Source organism: Aquila chrysaetos, chromosome 9 (genome assembly GCF_900496995.4).
Source record: "Aquila chrysaetos chrysaetos chromosome 9, bAquChr1.4, whole genome shotgun sequence".
NCBI classification, from domain to species: Eukaryota; Metazoa; Chordata; class Aves; order Accipitriformes; family Accipitridae; genus Aquila; species Aquila chrysaetos.
Window position 1 is genome coordinate 42,999,927 of NC_044012.1, and position 13,345 is coordinate 43,013,271.

Below are 13,345 nucleotides of genomic sequence, written 5' to 3' on the forward strand. Positions count from 1 at the left end.
CGCAGCAAACCACGTTAAAGAGCAAAATAAACACGGGGAGCCGGGCCGGGGGAGGGGCCAGCGGAGGAGCAGCCCCACGGGCCCCGACTATAAAGCCCCCCTGGCAGCCGCACCTCCAGCGGCGAACTCGCTGCGCGGCGGAGCGCCCGGTTAACCCCTCGGCCGCCCTTCCCCAGCCCCGGGCACTCACCAGCGAGAAGAGGTTCGAGTGACAGTCCTCCAGGCTGGCCCCGTTCGCCACCCAGTTCGCCGCTGCAGTCATGATCCTCGGCGAGCCCGGCCGCCAGAGCGGGGCATGTCTGAGGAGACGGGCCCGGCGGAGGGGGAGTGGGGCGGGGAGCGGGGGGGCGGCGGAGAAGCAGCGACAGCGGCGGCGGCAGCAGCAGCAGGCACTCCTCGGCGCGGCCCGCGCCTCCGCTGGCCGGGGCGGCAGCCGCGGTCCGGCCCGGCCCGCTCGGAGCGGGGGAGCGCGGCCGGCAGGGGGAGCGCCGCGGGCGGGGTGGTCCGGGCGCCGCGGCCGAGGCGGGCGCGATCCTCTCCGCCCGTCCCCGGCCCGGTAATCCTCAAGCGGCGCGGCCCGGTGCGGCGGGGGCCCTCTCCGGCGGAGCGCGGGGGCGTTTCGGTCCGAGCCCCCTCAACACGGGGCCGGGGAACGGGGGGGTTGGCTCCTCCGGTCCTCCAGGCCGCCTCAGCGTCGCCGGGGCGAAGAGAAGAAACGGGGGGGGGGCCCGGGGCCCTCCTTCCGCGTCCAGGTCTGGCCCCCCCCCCGGCCGGGGCACGCGTCGCGGCGAAGGGCGGAGGGGAAGGAGAGGGGAGGGTCTCCTCCCGCGGGCCGGGGGAGGGTCCCGGTCCCGGTCAGTGGCGGCGGCGGCGGGCGGGGGGCGCTGTCTCGCGTGCCGGCGGAGGCCGTGTCCCCTCCCCTCCCCGCCCGGCCGCCCCTCGCTGCTGCCGCCGCTGGCTGCGGGTGGATGGTGTTTTCCTCCTCCTCCTCCTCCTCCTGCTGTTGCTGCCGCCGCCGCCGCCGCCTTGTTTACGCTCCGTGCGGGGCTCCCGGTACTGCGGGCGGCGGGCGGCAGCCCCGGCCCAGAGAGGGAGCGCCGTCCCCGCCCGTACTCGCCCCCCTCCGCCTGGCGCTGCCCGCCCAGCGGCCCCGCTCACCCGCTCCTCCTCACACACACTCGCCTCTGCCTCTCTCCACTCTGACAGCAATGGCGGCCGCCAGGCGCAACTCGCCTCGCCATTGGCCGCCGCCGCCCCACGTGACGCCCGCCGGAGGGCGGGGGCCCGGCAGCCGGGGCTCCCCCCCCCCCCCCCCCTTTCCATCCCCCCCCTCCCCTCCCTCCTCCTCTCGGCTCCCGCCCTTGCCTCTTTTTCGCTCTGTATCTTTCATCTTTCTCTTCTTCTGCCTTTCCTTTTCTGCTTCTTCCTTTTCTCTTCTTCTCCTCGCCTCTCTCGGACGGGACAAACTTTCTCGTTGCTGGCGCTGTCCGTGCGGCGGGCCCGGGGGTTCTCCTGCCGTCCCCGCCGCCGATGGGCTACCGGCCGCCGGATAAACGTTTCACCGCCGCGCTGCAGTTCGCCGCCGCGAAGAGTCCGGCGGGTTTTCCCGCGGGCACCTGCGAGTTTTCAGACTCGCTCCGAAAGGTATCCGTGCCGATTCTTCAATGAGGGCGTCCCCCGGGAGCTCCCCTTTAACAGCCAAGTTCAGCCCCGGGTTCTGCGGAGCACGCGAAACGCGGCTTCGCCAAAATCCAGAGCAGTCCCGCATGCGTCCCGTTACAAACAGCTTTTCAGGCGTTGTGTACAGTTACTTTCTTATAAAAGGAACTCGAGAGTGCCTGAGTTAAACAAACAAACGAAATTCATTCCTGTCATAGCCACGGTCTGGAGAGGAAGAAAGGATGGACGCAAACAATAAATACTAAATACTTTGTTTAAAACATGTAACTCACAACAAAAAATGTTTTCGCTGTTCTGAATGACCCTTTGATTCTAACCAGTGGGAACCTGACCTGCTTAGGCAGATTAAAGCTCACCTGCCCGAGTTTCTCACTGACAGGTGTGTTCCGCAGGTGACGACAGAAAGCAAATGTTGCTGCTTAAAAGATATATTATTTAGCAATTCAGCTTAAGCGTTAATACAGAAACGTAGCACGTTTTCAATGATCTGATTCAGTGGGAAAAGTTCTCACTCTGCTCAATGGCAGCTTTCCTTATCGTGAGTTTAATCTTAGGCACCTTTTTTGCAATTCACTGTTCTTTGTAATAAATTAAGATTAGCATCTAGTCTAATGACTGAATGGAGTTTGTTTGGACTTACCTCATAGTTAAAAATCTCTAAGGCAAACAAGCGGCACAGCCATTTAGCTCAATTACGTACACAGAGCGATATATAGAATTTAGGCCAAAAGAAAATTTCCACCAAGACCAGTGCTCTTACCACGTGCATTCTTTGTCTGACAAGTCCGATCCATCATGCCCCGTTCCTTCCACTGTCACGCCGAACAGGAATTCCGTGTTGCAAAGACCGGGCCTCTATTAGTGAGAGGAAGAGTGTTTTCAAACACAAATTAAATATTCACATTCGGTTACAATTGCAATTTATTTATTTTTTTTACACCTATTAGTCAGCCAAACAAAGCCTAGACTCACCCTAGGGCAAGACTTTTGTCCTCCTTCACTTCATCTAGGAGAATCAAAGCGGTACAAAGATGCTGTAAAAGCCCCAAACTGGTAAGGAGCAAAGCTGACAAAGTAGCCAAACTGCCGTAGTCTAGAAGTGGCTCGCTGCAGCCTGGCAATCCAGAATCAGTGGCATACTTTGGACAATATTACCCCACTTCCTTTTGGCAACAAGTCTTATAAACAGAGAACACAATCTGACACTTGTAAATATGTCAAGCAATAAGTATTAACCAACCACAAAACACATCCTTCCACATGAAAAAAGTACAGTTCTTTGTAAATACACTGCAGCACCAGTTGTCCATCCTATCACTAAATGACGCCTAGGGTACAACCAACCCTTTGATGAAGTATCCATTCTATTTCTGGAATAAAAGAACATCCCTCATCATGAAAAAAAATGATTTCCTTATTAAAGAAATATTTTGAAACTGAGAATCACATCACTACTTACCCCAGAGAAAGCTAACAATACTGTGCAGAATTAGACGCTGCAGAATTCATGTTTCTTCCATATGCTGCTTACCCTCCAAATGGCATTTCCAGTTGTCAGCATTCCTCTTCTGGATCTTTCAAGTAGAGACAACTCATTACGCTTGATTTTCTCATGAAAATGTGGGGTCTAACACATGATTCAGATCCATTTTCATGGGGAGAAATGTTAATATAACACTGCGCTAATAACGCTGTGCTGCTTTGGCCATTTTTCAGGATGCCTATGAACGTTAACCACTCTTTAAATTAAAAATCTTTTAGTATAATTAAATTACCTGTAATGGGTCAATGTTCTGAAGTTGAAGGTTGCCGCTTGCATTTGTGAAAGCCTACCGGTCAAACATTTTGACCGCGTCCCTGCAAAGTTCATTTTGTTGTTAAACTGCAAAAAAGATAGCATCTTTTTAAGTGGTTTGCCAGTTACTTGACTTTATATTATGTTCAGTTATCATAGACAAGAGAAATCATTACAGTCTAATCATTCACTTCACAGTACCAAACTAGGAAAGTTCCCTTGCTGTCTTCTGACAACAGTGTTACTTAAAACAGACATTGTTCCACTTACAGATATCATATACAAGTACAAGTGACACTTGCTTGTGGGTAATTATCCTAGGTGGTATGTGGTGGAACGTGTTTCCCAGCTCAGGGTATTCAAGTTTAGTTCCCTGTTATCTTTTACTTTTTTAAAAAAATTGATCAATGAGCATGAACAATAACATTGGGGGTTCTGCTTTAACAAAATAACCATTTTTCTGTAGTAGCAAGATACAGGAACCTTTTAATTAATTCTGCCAATGTATTAACTTGCAAGCTGCAATTCCAAAACTCAGAAGCAGAAAGGAGTTTCCGGGCTCCTGAAGATCAGCTGTGTCACACTTAGCCTTCACCCTACAGAGCTGATAAGCACTCTGGGAAGGAGCAAGTTACCTACTCTTACAAAATTAGTCCAAATAGTGATAAGCAAGCTTCTTTTATTCTAGAACAACTTACCAAGAGCTTACGGTAATGATCAAACCTGTTCTTCCAGGAGGATGGCTCAGCAGTTTCATAGACTTTGTTTTCACCAGCAGGTGTTGCTTATGCTTCAAACGAAACATGGAGGACGAAACAAAGATGTCAGGAGGCTAAGGCAAAGCTAGAATGTCAAAGCAGTTGCTTGGTTTTATTCTGTCTTAAAGTACGACCACTTTGCTGTACTTTCAAGTACCTCCGATTTATGAAAAGAATATTTACTTGAGGAATACAACCGGCTTGAGCACTCGATTCAGGCAGAGCTCTGTCTGGGTATGGAGAGTTTGGCCCTTCTTACACCAGTAGCAGAACTGGAGTTCAGCCAAGTTTTGTCAGTGTCAAGAAGCAGCAGTGTTTGACATTTCATTTCAAAGACAACTCATTTCTAGGTAAAACGTATTTTTCCACGTATTTTGAGTTAGACATTATGGTTATCCACTAGCACAAACTCCAGCTTTTGCAGTATAAATAATGACTGTCAAGTGTCATTTTTATTGTTTTCTAAATTTTCCTCTCCAGTTGCCTACAACACCCAGTAATGGGAAGGATAGCGTGGAGGAGAATGATATGAGACCCAAATTATGAACATAATACAAGCCAATGGTCTTTAACTATTCTACATATCAAAAAGCAACAAAGAAAATAATTTTGTTTCCCCCCTGCTCTTGAGTTGCTCTTACATAAATTCTACTCAAGTTAGTAATTTCATTGACGATTACTAAAACTCAAAGAATTTTAGAAGTTCTTTGTCCATGAATTAGGCAGTTTGTTATTGCATGTTCTTGTAATGTAGTGCAGATGAACAGCCAAATTTCAGGTATGTTTCCAGTGGTCTCATTGTCTACTTTTTATGAGGTTGAATTAATTTCTTAAATGTTTTTTAATTCATCCCAGTAATTACATTTTTTTGTTCAAGTGTTTATAAATAAGAACTCGTAATGATTTTGGTTTTAAACCAAAAACCTTTACTTCCACAAATTGAAGACTTAAGAGGAAAAAAAAAAACCAAAACAACCAAACTAGTTCACTAGCATAAAGAAATGAACAGCATCTAATTTCAACATAAAAAAATAACCAAAAATGTTCACACATTAAATCCATACTAAATAGTTCCTAAATAGTTGTTTGGGGTTTGTTTTTTTTTTTTGACCACTGATAATCTACAGATTGCCTGTAAACTAACATTTTAATTTAAATTTTATTAAGACACAGGACCAGCTACATTAGTAAGTCTGTTTATTCCTAGCAAAGATAAAAAATTACCTGAGTTTTAAAACAAGATATTGATCTTCTGAAAGGATAGGTACTTCTACCTAAGAGGAAAATAAATACATAAGTAAAAGATTTGTTAGTAGAGAAGTTGTTCATGAGGCCCATAGTTTAAGTCCTGCTAGTGATTAGACTGCAATCTTTGAATGAGTTATCCTTGCTCACCATCATTATCAATAAATACTGCAAGATAGATCCATGTAGTCTGTTTACAACCATCCCTAACTATAGAAGTAGCTATAGAAACTAAGTATATTTTTAATCAAAATTAATAACATGGACTATTTTAAATTGCACAAAAGCAAGTCAAAAAGCCCATAGGACTCCAAACCTTCCCCCAGCTGATGCTATCCAAGATTTTTATAGTATCTAAGCATTGTCCTTTGACAATCAACAGCAGCAGGGATAGTCTGCTGGGACTTCACGGAGTTTCTGTTTCTTTTCCTCTTCCAGGATGAAGAAAAGACCAAATGTAGGATACTGCCAGATGTGATGCTAGACCCCACAGCAGTTATACTGCAGGGATTTTGCAAATGCCTTTCGCAAATAAATAGCTTCAGTTGACTAAATCTGTTGATGTCCCTGGGACTACTTACATGGACAAGCAACTCACAAGGCACAACTGTTTCAGGGTCAGGATCGTGCAGGGGTTCAGAAAAGCACACACATGGCAGAGGTCAATGTTTCAACACACCTCTTAAAGAGTTATACACAAGAAAATTCCCTGAAAATTATTTTATTTGCTCATATGAATACTATACTAACGATACCTATTAAGGACCAGTTTGAGGAAAGATTAATGACCTGGAAAGCCAATTCTGGGAAGTTTTTCCACCTACAAGATAATGTTGAAAGAAATCTGCAAACAGTTTTAGAGGACTTAGATTAACTGAAGGTCATATCATTAGGAAAGCAAAAAGAGAAAAAGTTCAAGTTAATAGGTGAGTCAAAATGACAAGAATGAGACATTTAAGCTTACCCTGGTGAAGCAGATGTAAAGCTGTACATGGAGTTGAAAGAAAGTGCTCCCATATTTTCATCAAAAAAACCAGACAAATTATCTTAGTAGCTTCTTGTTCTCTGGATTGTAAAAGATAGAAGAGAGGCAGGAAAGGAAGCAGGGGCAGGCATGAGGAGCCTAGACAAGGTCTTTTACTGTCTAGAAAGATAAAAGGTCATCTCTTACTGTTATGGATGAAGTAGCAGCAGGAGTTGAGTGAGAGCGGTGAAGAGTGGTATGAACAGAGGAATGAACAGTGAAAGAAAGGAAGGTGTCAAAGGTGCCTGACTCGTTATAAAGAGTAATACTAGTAGCTTGGTGCCTTTACTAGTGATGTAAGTGTGAGGGAGTCAGGAAAAAAGGATGGCTAAGTTTGGCCATCTGAAGTTTAAATTGCCAGCAACCAATTCGAGAAAAGACAAGGAAGGTCTCTAGCAATGTGGCTTTGGATGGAAGGATAAAAACAGTTCAGGAGCAGAGAAGTGGATTGATTTCTTTCCTACATCACGGTGATATTTAGATGACATTTCAGGTATAACTGGTAGAGATGAAGCAAATAGCAAAATGCAAACCATTACTTTCAAGAAAATGTAATGCTAAAAATAAAACTTGTTGAAAATAATAATAGATAAGATTAAAAAATAAAGCATTAAGTAGTCCCATATATGATGTCCCATTTGACAGTCAAAACGCTATCGTTGTGGTAGCAAGTTTTCACTTGTTTTTTTATAAAAAGAATGAGAACACTCTGTGTGTCACAGAGGCCTTTGAGAACTTAAGGTGTAAGGGGCATAAGTTTCAGTATAGAGTGAACTGGCCAGCAAGATCTTGCAAAGGCACCTACCGAAGGAAGACAAAGGAACATGTTTATTTTTAGTTGGAGGTAAGGAACAGTTTTGTGCACCAGCATGCCCTGTTGGTTTCTGTGAGACGTGATTGTAAATTCGCATTTAAATATTCTGTAGAACCAAAGCAAATGAGCTATTTGGAAAAACAGAAAGAAGCAAATGACAACTGAAACTATTCAGGAATAAAAGGGCAGCATGATCTAGGCAGAGCAAAATGGCAAATACTTTTTAATTGTAAATTATTTTTGCACTCAGAAGAGGAAAGAATTGTGATGTTGGCTAGATACCTTGCATTATGAATAAACATACCTGAGTTTCTAAAGGATTTAATAATCTACATGAAGCTCCTACTAGCCCTCCAGGCAGAGGATGGGCCTGTTGGGTCATGGTTTCATACCATCAAAGAGATAGATTTCATCTTTCAGATGTTGTTGTGCTCGCTTGGTAAGAATTCAGCTTATTAAAAGGTGTTAAATAAGATACAGGATAAAAATACTACAAGAGAAAAAAATGAAAAGATTTAAGGCTAAAAGGCAAAGTAAATATGGAAATAACATTTGGCGAACACATTCTGAGAACAAAACTCCAAGTTTATTTATTGGAATAGATTTTAGGGTAACTTTGGATGGGTGATGCAGCTTGATGTGCTATGACCTTGGAAGCAGCCAGTCAGGCAACACCCCATGCTGCAGATGTGGAATGTGCAGCTTTTGGCATGGGAGCTCAAATATTAAAATTGGCCCATAAATTTGAGTACAGTTTTCAGTGTTTGAGAATCTTATTTTATCTGGATTAAAGTCCTCTTCCCCTTTGGCATTAGAAGGTGTTTATGGCTGTAAAAACAAGAATTGCAAAATATTGCCCTGAAATATATATGGACTTCTCCTGCCAAACTTACAATGTTTACTTTGCAGCTTAAAATTAAAACAGAAAAAAAAATCTGCCAGGGACAGTATGGCCTTTCTAGACAAAGTGCAGGAAAAGTACAGGCAAATGGCAGATTAAGTGTATCACACCAAAATTTTTTTTGTAATTCTAAAAATCATCTTGCTTTACTGTGGCAGGAAAAGATAAGGTAAAGTTTTTTCTTGTAAGTCCTAAGAAATCTTTGCTGTTTTTAAAGTCACGCTCAAGTTCTGTAAAAAAGATTAATAAAAACTATGGCTTATGGTCTGTGATCACTGACTACATTAGAGCCTGGACTAATGCAGCTCTCTCTCTCTTTGTCTTCTGTTATCTTCCAACTCTTCCCCCTTCAAATATTCATTCTTTCTTTTCTAGAGTTATTGTTCCTCTTGTTGCAAACTGCAATTTCCAAGCTGTAGTTTTAAGTTCATCTAACGGATTCCACAATCCTCCTACAAAGTGAAGTACTATGAAGAAACTTTTTAAAAAAACACAAATAGATTTGAATTTAAGATGTTATGTTACCATTATGATCTAGAAAAAGCAGCTGATAACTCTCAGTTACAGGTTGTTTCGCTTTTATACTGATGACATGGAATTGTACTTGGGACCTGATCCTGCAGTTATAAGTGAATAAAAGCTCTGTGAGAGCTGACTTTAACATATCCTTACAATTGTTTGGCTTTTTTGATTGTACTCTGGTGTAAGCACTTTCACACACTGTTGGAAGAAAGAAAGACAGGATCCTTTAGATGACAGAAGAACAGTGTATCCATGCTATGAAAGCCTTGGCTAGAGCATTTCTGTATGGATATGTGGAAACAGTTACCACAATCTGAAAAGGTGTCATAAACTCTTTCTAGATGACAGCTCTAGAACTTCAGGCCTTTAGCAACCAGTGTGCAGATTCTTTATAAGTAAGGGATAATTTTTAATATTTTATCATACACACACCCACCATTCACATTCAAGTCCTTATAGGCACTATTAAGTTTTAATTGCCAATTTTTCCTCTCCTCTTTCCTCTAGATTTATTTTTCTTATCATTAAAAGTATATCTTATTGTTGCACTCCCACATTTTGTACTTCTAGCTTTCTGAGGCTAAAAAGTTATGTTGAAAAACTATACAAGAACAATTAAATAGCTTTTGGACCTGAAAAGGGGTGTGCAGCTGTTCCTGCTGTATCCTGAACAAAACAAGCAGTCAGTGAGCATTTATGAGATGAAAAGAAACCAGTTTGAAGTAGATGCCATTGTCATGGACTGCACCATTTAAAGAGAGATTAAGGTTCAGACTCATATGCCTGAAAATAATGCATCTAAAAACTAAACAGGCTAGTCAGTCACAGGTCTACCGACAAAAATGCACAGGCTATGTCCGTGCATTTTACTCTAGGCAGGCACACACATTTCAATATTTGTAATAGTTTCTGTATTATTCACAGTTTATGCCTGTTCCTGCTTCTGTCTTTGCTTCCTCCCACCCCATTCCAAACAGGGAGTCTGAACAACTAGTGAGGACCCACTGGAGGCTCATCACTAATAATGAGATTGAATAAGAAATGTTATGTTTTACATTCTGTTACCACTCTGACCTCATTAAGGCCCTTTTGTTCTGGAACCTTACTATCAGGACTTCCCTTTGGCCATAAAGCTGTCAAGTTCACTTACAGATCAGTTATAAGAAATGTAAATCAAAGCAAATAGTAAGCTATAGCTAAATTCTGCCTTTAAAACATATATAAACCGTATTTTTATAGGGAACAAAACATACGAAAGGTGAAGCTTGCTCTGTGAAAGATCCAACCATTAAAATAATTTGCTGGATATCTTTGATGTTCATTTTCTTCAATTGTAAGCATTCAGTGATCCATCAACGGCAGATAAATGTTATGCTGAAAGCTTTTGCTGAAATTATGTGAAGGAATAAAAGAATTACAGACGTAAGACTTCCATAGATGCCCTGTGTTGACATCCCTGTTTCTAAGCCCAATTAAATGAAACAACTCATTCCTCTGAGATTTTAAGGTTTCACAAGCTGTAATTTGAAGAGGAATTACAGAGCAAATCCTATTTTACTACTACTACCAAAAATGTTAAATATTTGCCTCATAAGAAATTAGACTGATATATAATACAATATTTCAACTGCTTTTAATTTAATCAACTGCTTTCTTGATTACTCAAGAAACTAGCCATGGCTTGAAATGTTTGTTTAAAGGGAACCTATCTTTCAGACTGCTAGGCAAACTTAGAGATATCTGTTCATCCTTCTGTTTTTCTGAAGCCCAGTGAGTATTGCTTTTTTGGATTTTTCTGACACTCATTTCAGGAGGAAACTCAAATGGTTGTCTTTGCTTGACATATGAAGAAAGGAATTACACAGCGATATTTATTGTTTTCCTAAGTGGAGACTGAAGTCTGTTGGCCTCATTTAAGACATACAACATAACTAATACCTACATATCAACTCAGCTGATAATTTTTGCTGCAAATCCTTGGACTGAGATTTTATGCAGAAGATCAATTAAAAATTTGAATGGATTTGCAAAGCCAGATGGAAAGAGTAACAATGACCTGGTCACAACATGAGCGTGCTTCCTGGTCCGAAGCAAGTAGCCGTCCTTCCTTTCTCATGGTTTACCTTCCACTGCCCACTTTGTCCAAGAAGCAGTAGTTCACATATTAGCAACTGTATTTTCTGAGGCCACAGCTGATCCTGTTCTAGTCTAATCAGGGACGACCTTCAGTCTTCTGGCACATGGACCTAACTTGAGCAAAGATCAACTCTGCTGATTTAAACAAACCCTTCCACTCATATTAGGAAACAAGTAGTGTTTGTACTTGCTGACTATCTCACATGTGGGGGCTTTATGGATACAAACTTATTCTGAAATGTGTTGGGTTTTTTCAGTTAGAAGTATAGTGAGTGCTGCTAACAGAGATTTTTTTAAATGATTGACAAAGCTACAAGTCGCAGCACACTGCAGTCTCTAAGTTCTATTCTAGAACTCCAAGCTAATACAGTATTTGACAAAACACAGTTGGTGTTCCACATTCGTATTTGGAAAAAATATTTTTGTGTAAAATCTAAATTAAAATCATAGCTGTATAGTTTGAGTAAAATGGTAAACTTAGGTGTAACAATTCTACTGAATCTCTAGTTTGGTCTCTTAATATTAGGCCAGCATGATGGACTGCATGAATGCATGTAAATCATAATTTTGTTGTTGTTTACCATTGTAAATACACTAAATCTTTACTAAGTTTCAACAGGACACAGACCACTGAGTTTCAGGCTGAGCACATTCCCAGTCTACAGTTTGGCGTTGTAATTATTTGCAACTGAAGTCAGGCACACCACTCAGGTATACTTGCAATACCTGCCAAAAGGGGAGCCTCCCCATCCTATTTCTCAGTGTGAAATATCATGATCACTTATCAGAATATTAAGAACTTGGAAGATATCAAAACTGAAGAAAGGAATTGGGAGCATGAGAGCTGGATAACATTTCTAGCATTATCCTCAGTTCACTTTGTGGTTTTAGACAAGCCAATTGGCTTCTGGATGACTGTTTGTAATATAGGTCAAATATTTTTGGTAATACTCACAGATTTTAAGTGAAGGATTACATTATTATCGTAAAAAAGTTACTCTAGAACACTATTTTTGAAGTAATGATACCATTTATGAGCCAAAATCCAACCTGTGACTTTGGAGCCAGGAGCCAACTTTCATCAGTTTTCAGAGACTATGTCTACAGTGTTACACTTGCTTCAGTCACAAGCTAATACCTGAGGTCAAATTCTCTGATCATGCATGCTGCCTGTATGCTGGTGTGTACTCTGGCTCCAGCCTGGGATTAACCAGCTATCTTTCTATCAAGGATATTCTGGCACAGGGTGGGAATCAATACTCAAATTCTGCCTCTCAGGCAACAAGGGTACATTTCACTGGAGGTGCTGGCCTGTGAGCACTCAAGCATGCATTCAGGAGGTATCAGAGAAGTCAACAGAGTTCCTTTAAATCCAGTTTTCAAATATAATACGAGCTGTGGTGCTTTAACCTGTACACAAACTTTACATCTCAAAAGTTGGAAAATCACTTTGGCATTATGTGTGTCTATCAGCTGCAAAAAAATGGAGATGCATTCCATAATAATTCTGATGTTCTACCTCACTTAAAGAGAACCCACTTTTAATTAAGTACATGTAACATCACTGCAGAGTTTTCATGTTCTATTTAAACAAAGCACAACAGCCCAAGTCAAAAGTATTGTATGTATCAAACCTAGTATTTGGTCAACAACATTCCTTCAGATCAATTTCTGTGAGCAGTGGTCAGTTAGTTGGGCAGTGCAGAAATAACTCCTGAACTGTGCTATCTAGACCGTTCCTGTCTCTTGTAATTACTTCTACTCGGAGATGTCTGCCAAATTCTTCCCAGTGGACATATGGTCTCAGCAGGTAGGAACAGGCTGAAAGTGCTTTTCTTGCACTGACGTCAGTGGGGGAAGTATGACTGAATTCAGCTCCCGTGAAAATTAAATATTACCTGACTACTGCCTTTTTTTCAAGAGAACAGTAGCTTGGCCTAGTTATTTCTACAGCTTCTTGAGAAATCTTCATACTTTTTCTTCAAAATAAAAAGTGTCTTTACAGTTAATTAGAAGATAATACCAGTCAGCTTCTGCTAATTATTTGTATTTTTGCTTAACGCTTATAAATCTACTTGTTCAGGTATTATTACAAGCTAATATTTGTCTTGTAACACGCATTAGTCATTACAATTAGCAAGTAGAAATAGATTAGTCATGCGCAAACAATCTCATAAATGAAGTATTTATGCCCCCTTTGGGGACGGAAAGGAAGGTAATTTGAGCCCTTTATGATTATCAAGGGAAACCTGACTTGTCTCTTCTATTCACATCATTGTTTCAGGATTTCTTTTGGGGCAAACTAACTGGATGTGGGCTTCCTTTAAAGTCCAGTAGCACCACTAGAAGCTGTGTTAGTGATTTAATGAAAACCATCAGGTGTTACCTGTTCCTAAGACTGCTAGTCGGCATTGCTCAAATAAGTGTCACTCTTTTCTTTCAAAAATCTTTTCAGTTAATATATCTCCTT

General features: G+C 41.9%; 1 protein-coding gene across 1 annotated transcript in view; it reads right to left on the reverse strand.

Annotated features, from left to right (window-relative positions):
* MED13L (mediator complex subunit 13L) overlaps positions 1–291 on the reverse strand; it is a 203,551-nt gene extending 203,260 nt beyond the window's left edge. Inside the window, exon 1 of the mRNA XM_030024899.2 lies at positions 191–291. Within this exon, the coding sequence (XP_029880759.1) occupies positions 191–262 (72 nt within the window). The 5' untranslated portion in view covers positions 263–291. The remainder of the gene's footprint in view (positions 1–190) is intronic.
* Positions 292–13,345: the final 13,054 nt, after the last annotated feature.